Source organism: Benincasa hispida, chromosome 8 (assembly GCF_027475165.1).
Source record: "Benincasa hispida cultivar pf3 chromosome 8, pf3_genome.v1.1, whole genome shotgun sequence".
Lineage (NCBI taxonomy): Eukaryota > Viridiplantae > Streptophyta > Magnoliopsida > Cucurbitales > Cucurbitaceae > Benincasa > Benincasa hispida.
Genome location: NC_143485.1, coordinates 42,918,498 through 42,931,308, shown reverse-complemented (window position 1 = coordinate 42,931,308; position 12,811 = coordinate 42,918,498). Strand labels below are relative to the sequence as shown.

At 35.6% G+C, this 12,811-nt stretch overlaps 1 protein-coding gene across 2 annotated transcripts; it reads left to right on the top strand.

Moving 5' to 3' along the window:
* The first annotated feature begins 5,186 nt into the window (after positions 1 to 5,186).
* On the top strand, positions 5,187 to 11,108 carry HA11 (H[+]-ATPase 11). 2 transcript variants are annotated; one of them, XM_090316195.1, is made up of 22 exons: positions 5,187 to 5,420; positions 5,579 to 5,682; positions 5,766 to 5,885; positions 5,963 to 6,061; positions 6,156 to 6,293; positions 6,457 to 6,591; positions 6,712 to 6,891; positions 6,983 to 7,189; positions 7,289 to 7,408; positions 7,509 to 7,628; positions 7,718 to 7,840; positions 7,941 to 8,045; positions 8,174 to 8,318; positions 8,495 to 8,659; positions 8,765 to 9,003; positions 9,155 to 9,187; positions 9,335 to 9,416; positions 9,527 to 9,687; positions 9,898 to 10,083; positions 10,172 to 10,354; positions 10,442 to 10,620; positions 10,735 to 11,108. In XM_090316195.1, exons 2-22 carry the CDS (start codon positions 5,629 to 5,631, stop codon positions 10,829 to 10,831), a joined length of 2,871 nt encoding a protein of 956 aa, XP_090172321.1. In that variant the 5' UTR covers positions 5,187 to 5,420; positions 5,579 to 5,628; the 3' UTR covers positions 10,832 to 11,108. The 2 variants fall into 2 exon arrangements, with proteins under 2 accessions (XP_090172321.1, XP_090172322.1); XM_090316196.1 differs by having other exon boundaries at positions 5,190 to 5,488.
* The last annotated feature ends 1,703 nt before the right edge of the window (positions 11,109 to 12,811 follow it).

Here is a 12,811-nt window from a genome sequence, read left to right as displayed (position 1 = left end):
GTAAAATAATAGTTGAAAACAATGGAGAGAATTCGAGAGATTTAAAAAAAAAAATAAAATAGTTATCAGAGAGAATTAAATTTGAACCAATTCCAACATACGAAGACTAAAATGATATTTTTAACGTAGTAAATTAAAAAAATGTTCTAAAATTTAAAAACCAATCAATAATTAAGTCAAAGGAAATCTAAGCACAAAATCCCTCCAATATTATAATTTATTTATTTCCATCTGTTTTTTGGAATGCATTAAATAATTAGACATCCTTCAAACTTGTATTACTTTTATTAACTTAATAGTTTCATTAATTTGTTTGTTGATATATTTTGTTTTTTTTTAAAAAAAGAAAATCATGTTTTTTTTAATACAACAATGATGGGTGGGAGATCGAACCTCCGACTTTTAGGAGCAGAACACATAAAACTTATTTTGACTGGGATATCTTATTTTGCTTTTACATTTAGTTTAGGAATACTTTTATTTACTTTTTGCATATACTCTAAATATAATCCATTTAAAATGGGAAATTGTCAGAAAAGTCGTTAAACTAGTTTTTCTTAATTAGACGAGATCGACCATTGAAATTTAGTTAAAAAAAATTATTTTCTTTTTTTATTGTTTTGGTTCTTTTGGGCCATCTCGAAGAGATTGAATGTGAGATTTTAGTAACTTTTCTATAATCTATCCAAATCTTATATATTTTCAAATTTCTCTAAATTTGTTATATTCACCGAGTATTATATTCAATTTATGTAATTTTATGTCAATCTCTATTCCATGATTATATAAATTTATAAATTTCCAAATGAATTTATCAATTAGATTTTTTTGGATGATTGCATTTTGATTTTTAAATTTTGGGGAAGACTAAATTTTGCCAAAAAAAAAAAAAAATCGATTTTCTGCCATTTGCGGGTCCAATGCTTCGGGCGAAACCCATTCCCAGGGGGGCAACCTGTGAAGCATTCCATGGCGGCTTAGAAGATCCATGGCGTACTTCAGACAGTAAACTGGTCGAAAAGCCTCTGGCACCGAGTTTTCCGGGGGGGGGGGGGGGGGGGGGGGGGGTGACTACAAGGTGGGTAGTTTATGGAAAATATATAAAATCTTGATATTAATATGCCCGAGAATTCACCGATCGGTGTTAATCTACTCGAGATTCATATCGAGATTTTATATATTTTTCATAATCCATCTAAAAAATTCATTTGGACAATTGGTAAATTGATTTGAAAATTAGAAATTTGGCTAAAGATTTTAAAAATTACGTAAGATTTTGATATAATATTTAGTAAATATAATTAAGATTTAGGAAGATCATGTGATATTTTGGAAAAATTATTAAAATCTAGCTGTAATCTCTCCGAAGATGTATGAAGAAAGGCCAAAACAATCGATTAAGCTAATTTTTTTAACTAAATCTCAATGGTCAATCTTACCCGATAGATCGAGAAAAACTATTTGAACGAATTTAAAAAAAATGGTGCTAGTTTTATAAAGTAAAAATTGAAAGGTATCATTTTCGACAATTTTCATTAAAAATTTCTACCAAAATTAATAATTATACTGTGTACATTTTTTTTTATAAATAACAGGAAAAAAACAAAAATTGTGCATTGCTTTTCTAAAGATGGTTATTTATTATTATTTGTGCATTAAATTGATAAAAACAGCTCTTCGTTCTGTGTGGTTAGCACATTTAATTTTATTCTATTTTTCAATATAGATAAAATATTAATATATCTGATTCGTTCAATATATTATTTCTAAAAAAACCGTGGAATCAAAACGTATTAATGAGATATTTTCGGGGCGGATGTGTTATTTGTGAAAGTTTTGCAGTCAGCACGTCTTCTTCTTGATTTTTGTAATTAAAAAATATTAATTAAACGGACACGTCGGCCTAAGCCAACTAATTTAACAATATTAATTTTAATAAATTAAATATGAACCATACATTAACAGGGTGTTTGGCTCATGCTCACAAAGATGAGTTGAGTTAATATAATATACCAACTCATTGTTTTGGTCCACCAACTTTAAATGAACTCTCCCTTTCCTCCCATGTTTTCAGTGGCTCCACTCATCAACCACTGTCACACTCCGAGAATTAGCTCTGGGCTCCGACAACCACCACTAATGACAATTTTGGACTCTAACAACCACCTTCGATGACAACTTCGATGATCAACTTCAGGCTCTGACAACCCTCCAATGACAATTTGAGCAACAAAATTCGGACTCCGACAACCGCCTTTGATAACAACTCTGGCAACCGCTCCGACAACCTTCGTGCGACCAACTCCGACAACCAATTATGGCCTCTGACAACTACCTTCGGTGACCCAACTCCGACGACCACCTTCGAGCTACCAATTTCGGCGAACAATTGGCTCCAACAACAAACTTCGATGATCGATTCTGACAACCATCTTCGTAGGCTCCAATAACTACCTCTGACTACAAACTCCGATGAAAATCACCTTCGATGATCACTTTTGAGCAAGTAACTCCAATGACCAACTCGAGGCTTAACAACCACCTTCGACGAAAAACTTTGAAAGCCAACTCTAATACCACCTTCATGCGACTAACTTCGGGCTCCTACAGTCACCTCCGACTACCATCTTCGTAGGCTCCAATAACTACCTCTGACTACAAACTCCGATGAAAATCACCTTCGATGATCACCTTTGAGCAAGTAACTCCGACGACCAACTCGAGGCTTTAACAACCACCTTCGATGAAAAGCTCTAAAAGTCAACTCTAATACCACCTTCATGCGACTAACTTAGGGCTCCGACAGTCACCTCCGACTACAATCTTCAGGGAAAATAATTTTCGATGATCAACTTTGACGATCACTTCCGTTCGACCAACTTCAAGATTCGAAAATCATCTTTGATGACAAACTTCAACAACCAACTTCAATACACCTTTATGTGACCAACTTCAGACTTCGACAACCATCTCCGACTACAAAACTCCAACAAAAATCATCTTTGATAATCAACTTTGACAACCACTTCCGATTACTATAAGACTGATAACTGTTAAAGTATGTTGTAGGATTGTTAATTATATATATATATATATATATAAATACTATTTTGTCTTCATTAAATGTAATATTTATACGTAATGAATTCACATATCAATTGAGTGTTAAGAATATTTAGATGAAAAGTATGTATGTAGTTGAAAAGTACGTAACATGTAACAAAAAAAAACATAAAATGAATTTTTTTTTTCCTGAAACATTTTCCAGCAGTAATTAGTGAAAAATAGAGATGTGTTATATCCTCCCGATTTAGAGGAAATGAAAGTAAAACTGTTGAAGAAATGTGATGACATTCAATTACCTGTTATAAAGATGAGGGAGATTTAATTTAAAAAAAAAACCATGACATAGTACAATACAGGGCAACGATAGGAAGAAGAAAAAGAAGAAGATGATAATCAAATTCATGGAGAAAAAATAGTTAGAATCAAAAGTTTTGATTTCACTTTAGTTTCTCATTTTATAACCATATTTCTACAAGAAAGGTAATGGGTTAATTATTGTTCATTACCAAAGAAAGAAAGAAAGAAAAGTTCTAAAAATTAAAAAAAAATGCAATTCATATTTTATTCATACAAAGATGAATAGAATTATTGAATAAAAAATTTTCAAAACAAAAATAGTAATGAGAAAAACATATTATTTCAAAAATCTGCATTAGATATCCATACATATGAACTCAACTTTGCACTCAAAACACAGACATATGAACTCAGACCAAATGACTTTGCACCCAAACATAGACAATAAACTCCATAAATATATGAACTTTACATATTTATAAACTACAGACATCCTATCTCAAACTCAGTACTCCAAACAGCCCCTAATATTAAGAAAAAAAACCCATATATTTACATCAAATGGACGAGATAACAACCCCACTTAAAAAGGAGTTTATCGTACGATTAAAACTTTACTTTTTCAAAGTCACGTGTTTAGTTTAATTCAATTTCAAATCAATTTTTTTTTAATTTTTAATTATTTTTATCCGTTCATCTTCCTTTCTTTTTTTTGAACAATTACAAGAGTGAAAGGAATTTTCTATTAACATTATTAGAAATTATGGCCATTCTAAATTTACTAGTGAAATACTATAATTTTATTAATCATCGTCTTTTGAAAAAACGAAGGGCAGTCCTCATCTCTTCAAAAGATAAGGATGATTAAATTTATTAAAATAATATACATTAAAGCACATAAACTCATAAAAAATAAATATAAAAATGATAAGTATCTATGTTGTCGAGACACACTCACCAATTTAAGGGACAGGGGCTCGAACCTCCCCTTGAGTTGGTAGGTGAATACCTTTGCCTATATAGACACTAATCATTTCCAATTTGTTTGAATGTTATCAATTGAACTATAGATCATCTTATGAAAATGAATTGGAAATAACATAAATATAAAAAAGTTAGGTCGGAAGAAATTTGACCGTTTAATTTTTTAAAATGAAGATGTGTGTTCAAACTAATTAGACTATTAACTTACAAAATTTATTTTTTTAAGTAGAGAATATTATACTAAAATGATAATAGTAGTAAAGTAATTCCAACAAAAAGTTAGTACTAGGTTTGTTGAAATAAAAACAAAAGAAAACATGATAGTGAGGAGAGTACCAAGAAGATCCTGTTCTTCCTCAACCAACTTCTGTAAGGAGGATCTCTATTCTAAATACACATTACTATTTGGCACAAGGTACACTTTAGTTTAAAGTATGTTTCTTCTTAAGTAACTAATTGCACATATTTTGTATTCACCTTCATCAATTCGATAATTTAATCTCTTTTGCAAGAGTTTATATGGTATTCACAAGATTGGTCATACATACTTGTTTAGTTTATTTTTAAAATATGTGTCAAACAAGAAAGTTAACTAATCTAACATGTTAACAATATGTTCATTGATGTTAATGTGATTACAAACTCTTAATTTAAAAGAAACAACGAAAACCAATATAGTTCAACCAACATCGTGATTCGAAGTTAGAGGTTATACTTTTCTCCTCTTACATATTATGGGTAAAAAAATACTTTAAAAACAACAAGTTGCACACATTTGATCATTTATCTTACGAGACAAAAGTGGTGCTTTAAGTACTGAGCCATATCATACAATCCAAAGTAGTGAGATTCCTTTTTCATGGTAAATGGGATTCGATAAAAGGCGACTCTTTAAAGCAAGGATATGTATTATTGAGTAGTAAATAAAACTTTTCGAGTTTTTTTCTTTTTTCTCTCTCTTTTTGGCGCAGAGACAGAATGAAAGGATCGGACTGTAACTGACTCTCCCACTGCTTCAAAACCAAAACGCTCTTCTTTGTACATTTTCTGTGCTTCGTGGGAGCTTAACGTTGGTGGGTCGTCCTCATTTTCGCTCCCAACTGATTTGCTCTAATCAAAATCACTTCTTTGGCATTTGGGTGTACGCATTTGTTTGTTTCGGTTGTGCATATTCTTGGAGCTCGTTCTTGGGATTTTTCTGATGAGTTAGGATTTGAATGTGCTTGCACAGATAATTAGTGAGATATACATAGAGAGAAGTGTAAGGAGTGAAAGGAAGAAATGGGGGAAAAGCCGGAAGTGTTGGAGGCCGTGTTGAAGGAAGCTGTGGATTTGGTAACAGATCTGAGCATTTTGAAGCCCTTTTGGTGTTTGGGTGTTTGTTTAAGTTGCCTTATTCTCATTTTGTTTAATTGCAGGAAAATATACCCATTGATGAGGTTTTTGAAAATCTGAGATGTAGCAAAGAGGGTCTTACCAGTGAGGGTGCTGAGGAAAGGCTGAAGATTTTTGGGCATAATAAGCTCGAGGAAAAGAAGGTAACGCTTTACCTACGAGGAGCATTGTAACCACCTCTGTTAGTTTGGTCTGAATTTTTGTTGTTGTATGCTTTCAGGAAAGCAAAGTTTTGAAGTTTTTGGGGTTTATGTGGAATCCTCTATCATGGGTTATGGAAGCTGCTGCAATTATGGCTATTGCACTTGCAAATGGAGGAGTAAATGCGCAGCTACATGGATTGTTATTTATGTTTCTTTCTTTCACATCTCCATTTCTGTTCATTGTTCTGATTACTATTTACTCATTTGCAGGGAAAGCCACCCGACTGGCAAGATTTTGTTGGTATCATTACCCTGCTTATCATTAACTCCACAATCAGTTTTATTGAGGAAAACAATGCAGGAAACGCCGCAGCTGCTCTCATGGCTCGTCTTGCTCCCAAAGCCAAGGTATTAGAGATGAATTCTTGTATGTGTTGCATTTTTGCTGGAAACTGTACCTTGTTGGCTTAATTTCATCTTTGTCTTTGAGATGCTTAAAGTTTCGTGGAAGCACAATTTGAGGTGATATGTACTTGAATTTCTGTGTTTGGCTTTTGATTTTCTGTGGAAGGTTCTTAGAGATGGAAGGTGGAGCGAGCAAGATGCTTCCATTTTGGTTCCTGGCGATGTAATCAGTGTTAAACTTGGGGACATTATTCCAGCTGATGCACGTCTTCTGGATGGGGATCCACTAAAAATTGACCAGGTTGGTAACCAACCATGATATCTGGAGATTTTAACTTGATTTCTCACACACCCCATTACCCTGTAATCCTCAGGTTGTAACTGTCTATCTCCTTACTAAGTTTGGCTTTGGGCTTTGTAGTCTGCGCTTACAGGTGAATCTCTCCCGGTAACAAAAGGTCCTGGTGATGGTGTGTACTCTGGTTCTACTTGCAAGCAAGGAGAGATTGAAGCTGTGGTCATTGCTACTGGTGTCCACACCTTTTTTGGTAAAGCTGCTCATCTTGTTGACACCACCAATCAAGTGGGACACTTCCAAAAGGCAAGATTTGTCATTGTATTGCTTGATTTTTGGTTCGTGCGACTTCTTTCTTTTAACTGTCTTACTTTTATCACTGTCAATTTCTTTGTAGGTCTTGACAGCCATAGGGAATTTCTGCATATGTTCCATTGCTGTGGGAATGGTAATAGAGATCATTGTAATGTACCCAATTCAGGATCGTGAGTATCGTCCTGGAATTGATAACCTCCTTGTGCTACTGATTGGAGGAATTCCAATAGCCATGCCTACAGTTCTATCTGTGACAATGGCTATAGGTTCTCATAGGTTATCCCAACAGGTTGGCTCTTGGCTTAGTTATTTTGGAGGCTTCCTGTTGAATGTTGTCTGACATATGAGTTTTGGAATAAACAATGGGATCATTTGATGTCGATTTCAGGGTGCCATCACAAAGAGGATGACGGCTATTGAAGAAATGGCAGGCATGGATGTGCTTTGCAGTGATAAGACAGGAACCCTGACTTTGAACAAGTTAACGGTTGACAAAAATCTTGTTGAGGTTGGCAGGGAGTTGCTTCTTGCTTGTTAATGGGAGATCTCTTCCTCCCAGGAGCATTTATATTGTTTGTTTCTAATTTTGTGTCTAAATGTAACTTTAGGTTTTCGGTAAAGGGATAGATGCAGACACTGTTGTTCTAATGGCTGCTCGAGCATCAAGAATTGAGAATCAAGATGCTATTGATACTGCCATTGTTGGGATGCTAGCTGATCCAAAGGAGGTAAGTCATCAATATCTGAATCTCTCTACACTTTTCATATGGCTATCAAAATGTTTAAAATGTTCATTGCATCTTCCTTGCTTTCAAAGGCACGTGCTGGGATTCAGGAAGTACATTTCCTTCCTTTCAATCCTACTGATAAGCGAACAGCTTTGACTTATATTGACCATGAGGGAAAGATGCACAGAGTCAGTAAAGGCGCTCCAGAACAGGTAAAAAGGCTGCTCTATTTGTTCTTGTGGAAATATTGTCTCTGTTTTACCTGAGAACAGATTACTGAATATAGGTTCCGGTTTTTACTCTCTCTTTTAGATTCTAAATCTTGCATACAACAAGTCAGAGATTGAGAGAAAAGTTCATGCAGTGATTGATAAATTTGCTGAACGAGGTTTGCGTTCACTTGCTGTAGCATACCAGGTCAGTTGAACATCGGGATATAGATTTATTGATCCCTTGGTTATAAGACCACTATGCATCTTCTTTAGCCCAGCAGTTAAAAGTGTATTTGATTGCGAGTCTTCCGACATCTATCTGAATCATATCAGGAAGTTCCAGAAGGAAGAAAAGAAAGTGCCGGAGGTCCTTGGCAATTCATGGGCCTCTTGCCTTTGTTTGATCCACCAAGACATGATAGTGCAGAGACAATTAGGAGAGCTTTAAATCTTGGTGTAAATGTGAAAATGATTACCGGTACGTTTCACATTTACCCTGCTCGTGTACATGCCTGGTAAAAATGCTCTCCATGTATGGAATGCCACCAATATTCTTGTGTGATTCTGACTGGAGATTGCTAAAACATTGCCACATCTATTAAGCTGACTAATTTATCTAGCTTGTTGGTTCATTTAACTTGCTTTATTTATTAGGAGATCAGTTGGCTATAGGCAAGGAAACAGGACGTCGATTGGGCATGGGAACCAACATGTATCCATCATCTGCTTTGCTAGGACAAGAAAAGGATGAGTCCATTGCTGCTTTACCTGTTGACGACCTTATAGAAAAAGCAGATGGTTTTGCGGGTGTATTCCCTGGTATTTTTTTCAGTAATTGACTCAAAATGTTAGTTTGGAGAACAAAAAAAAAAAAATTGTTTTTGTCCTTGAATACTGGCTCACCATGATATTTTGTTGGTTCAGAGCACAAATATGAGATTGTAAAACGCTTGCAAGCTATGAAACATATCTGTGGGATGACTGGTGATGGAGTGAATGATGCTCCTGCGCTTAAAAAAGCAGACATAGGAATAGCTGTTGCAGATGCAACTGATGCTGCTCGGAGTGCTTCTGATATTGTTCTTACTGAACCTGGTCTTAGTGTTATCATCAGTGCTGTTTTGACTAGTAGAGCAATATTTCAGAGGATGAAGAATTACACGGTAACCTTGACCTTAATTTTTCTTCATTGAGTAGTTGGTTTTTCAGGTTGCAGCCTGTGAGATAGCATGATTAGCATCTCGCTTTCTTCTTATGAAATTCTAATTTGTGTTGGCTATTCTCTGACTTGCGTTTAACTTTTGTCCATGTCAGATTTATGCAGTTTCCATTACAATACGTATTGTGGTAAGTTGTGATTAGAATATATATATTAATTATGTGTAAAGTCTGCTGTTCTGTTCTGCCATGTCCTGAATGACAAGTTATGTTGCTTTTATAATCATAAATTCACATGATATTTCTAACATATGCTTCTGATTTTGTTTGTTGCAGCTTGGTTTCATGTTGCTGGCTCTCATTTGGAAATTTGATTTTCCACCATTTATGGTGCTTATCATTGCTATCCTTAATGATGGTTTGTTCAAAATCCCTGTATTTGATATGCAGATTATTTGAAGTTCATATAAATCAATGTCATTCTTTTGCCACTGTCAATGGTAACTCATCAAAATGATTAATGTGTAGGTACAATCATGACAATTTCAAAGGATAGGGTTAAACCATCTCCTCTCCCAGATAGTTGGAAGTTGGCTGAAATTTTTACCACTGGCATTGTACTCGGTAGTTACTTGGCAATGATGACGGTCATATTTTTTTGGGCATCGTATAAAACTAACTTTTTCCCTGTAAGACAATCCAATTTCCTTAATACTAATTAATAATCTGTTAATGATGGGTTCAGAAGGACCCATTGTTTATGTCGTGTTCTGTAATCTAATATCTAATACTCTTTTTTCCTGCTTTTTTTTAGTTCTCTTGTATTTAGCTTGCTTGTAGTCACTGCAGTTCTTCTGATTTCTGCTGTGCTGATCTGTCTCATTTTGTGAAAAATTCAGCGAGTCTTTGGGGTACCAACCCTTGAAAAAACAGCTCACGATGATTTCCGGAAGCTAGCCTCAGCTATATATCTGCAAGTGAGCACTATCAGTCAGGCCCTCATTTTTGTTACGCGATCTCGAAGTTGGTCCTACGTCGAGCGTCCTGGGGTATTTCTTGTAGTGGCTTTTATTCTTGCTCAACTGGTAAGGCAAAACTTGTTTGAATTGTTGCACCTGTATTTTCAATTATACTTTGGAATAAAACACCAAGTTTGTATCTATTGTTGAACAGGTTGCCACTCTGATTGCTGTCTATGCTAATTGGAGTTTTGCTGCCATTGAAGGAATTGGTTGGGGTTGGGCTGGTGTAATTTGGCTTTATAACATCATCTTTTACATTCCTCTTGATCCAATAAAATTTGCTATTCGATATGCTTTGAGTGGGAAGGCTTGGGATCTCATGCTTGAGCAAAGGGTAGAAAATTTGCACTGTTTCCTGCATTTAACCTGTCAAAGTTGTGCATCAGTTGGTTTATTCACTTGTATTTTCTTTCTTTTATAGGTTGCTTTCACAAGACAAAAGGATTTCGGTAAGGAACAACGTGAGCTGCAATGGGCTCATGCACAAAGAACGCTGCACGGTTTGCAACCGCCTGATACTAAGATGTTCACCGAGAGAACTCATTTCACAGAACTCAATCACATGGCTGAAGAAGCCAAAAGGAGAGCTGAAATTGCTAGGTATGTTGCAAAACTTCATCTTTGGTTTGACATATATCTGTTTCTGAAATTGTGAGCTAGTTTAAGTTATCATTCTGCAACTGCCAATTCGGTTTCATTTCATAAATCTTGCAGATTGAGGGAACTCCATACACTGAAAGGTCATGTAGAATCAGTAGTGAGATTGAAAGGTCTCGATATCGAGACGATTCAACAAGCATACACGGTGTGATGGGAAGTCCAATACTGTAATATACTGTCTTGTAGTTGTATGTTGACTGCTGGCATTAAGATATGCAATTGGCACATGCTATTTGCAAGTTAAAGAAGGATGAAACAACGGTTAACACCGGTACTTGGCTTTTGGTCTTTTAGCATATTAGTGGACTCTGTCGTTTTCGACGTTATTCTGTGTTATATTAGTCTTTTTTCCATTGCCGGACTTGGCATATCTTGTAATGCACTGCGCTCCCAGAAGGAATTCTTATGAAATGTGTCATTTATGTTCATTCCAAACTTTTTGATACCTTTTCTACTGGATTCTCATGGCGTTTACCGTTGTCAGCATTTCCAAATGAACCAAATATAGACGGTGTTTGGCCCAAAAAGATGGTGAATCCTACGACTAGAAAACATCAATTTTATGTGTTATTAACTCCATACGCAGTGGGCCTTAGAAGTTCATAACTCTCTGAACTTTACACCTCAATGTAGTTCACAACTCTACTCCTTGCCCACAAAAGTCCAACAACCTTAAAATTTGCCATTTTCTGCAACATGAAGACAAACAGAAATGCTGACGCGATTCTATTGACATTACGTTACATGTCTCCTTGTTTCTGTCAAAACAGTTGATACTGTGAAGGTGAAAGTTCTTACAGGATCTCATGATCCTGAACTGATCTTACCTAGGTTTGCAAATCCCAAGTTGTCTATGAAGAGCAGATCTAATTATATTAATGTCTATAATTGTTTTCTTCTGCTTTTCAATTAACAAGAGTTATGCAGGATCTTACGACTTTCTAAAAGCTAAAAAGTACACAAAATTTAGAGCTCGTAACTCGGCTCCCAGGCAGTAGAAATTTCTAATCTTTCTTTGTTAAGATCCTCAGCAGACAATTTCCAGTGGCACTACCATTTGTCTTCTCATGAACCAATATAAAATCAAGAAATATCAAGGTAGGTAGATATTGCACACCCGACAAAAAAACGACCCTCTGATGGGATTTCTTTGGAAGGGAACTTAATCTGAGCAATGGATGTGAAAGCTTCAGAAATGTCTTCTCTTGTCTTTAACAGAAGCAGAAAGAAGCATGGCGACAATGTTAGGTGCCACGCCAATGCCTATCCTTTCTTAGACGTGGTCTGCCACTTCATTTGCCAGGGAATCTAGAGAATGATGGTACAAGGATTCTGTCTAATCATTGTAAACATGATGATTGATGCTGCCAGGATCTCGAAACCATGGTGGCCAAGATGACAAAAGTAAACCAAAGATCGAGGATCTATCCAGTAATTCTTAATCTTCTGATTTTTCAACATAAAATTTAATAGAGAATCAACACTAGAGAGAGAGAGACAGAGAATCCAAAGTCTTGTAGTGGCCAAAGTATCAGAAAGGAATGATCCAGTCAAGGATGTGAACCTGTTGGTTCCATTAAAGATGTTGACAAGATTGGTTACAGTTATGGCTTTCAGGTGAAAGTGGAACACAAAAGTGAAGTAAACCAATAGGTTTGATGCTGTCTCAATTGTTCCCTGTCTCTCTAATATCTCATTTCCTGCAGCATTCAGATGAAACTCAGAGAGAGAGAGAGAGAGAGAGAGAGAGAGAGAGGGTGTACCTATAATGAAGGACATGACTTTGATTCCTTGATTCTTGATCTTTGGTGCTGATCCGCATCAGTAACAACAGCACTATTCTCAGCATTGTCCATGGCTTCAAAAATCTTGGAAGTCTCTTTCTGATCTTCTCCTAATTTCTTGGAATTTCTGTAAATGGGTAAGAACCCCCACCAGCAGTTTCAGTACGAGAAGATGGAGCAAAGGTCTGGAAAGGTCACTGTTTCTGCGATATGAATGTTATTAGAGGGATCTTAAGGGTATATTAGTTATTAGTTAAAGAGTTTGTTAGAGAAGTTTGGTTATAAATACAGTGAGTAGAGAAGAAGGGAGGGAGCAATATATTTTGGTAAGTGCCTCTAATAACTTG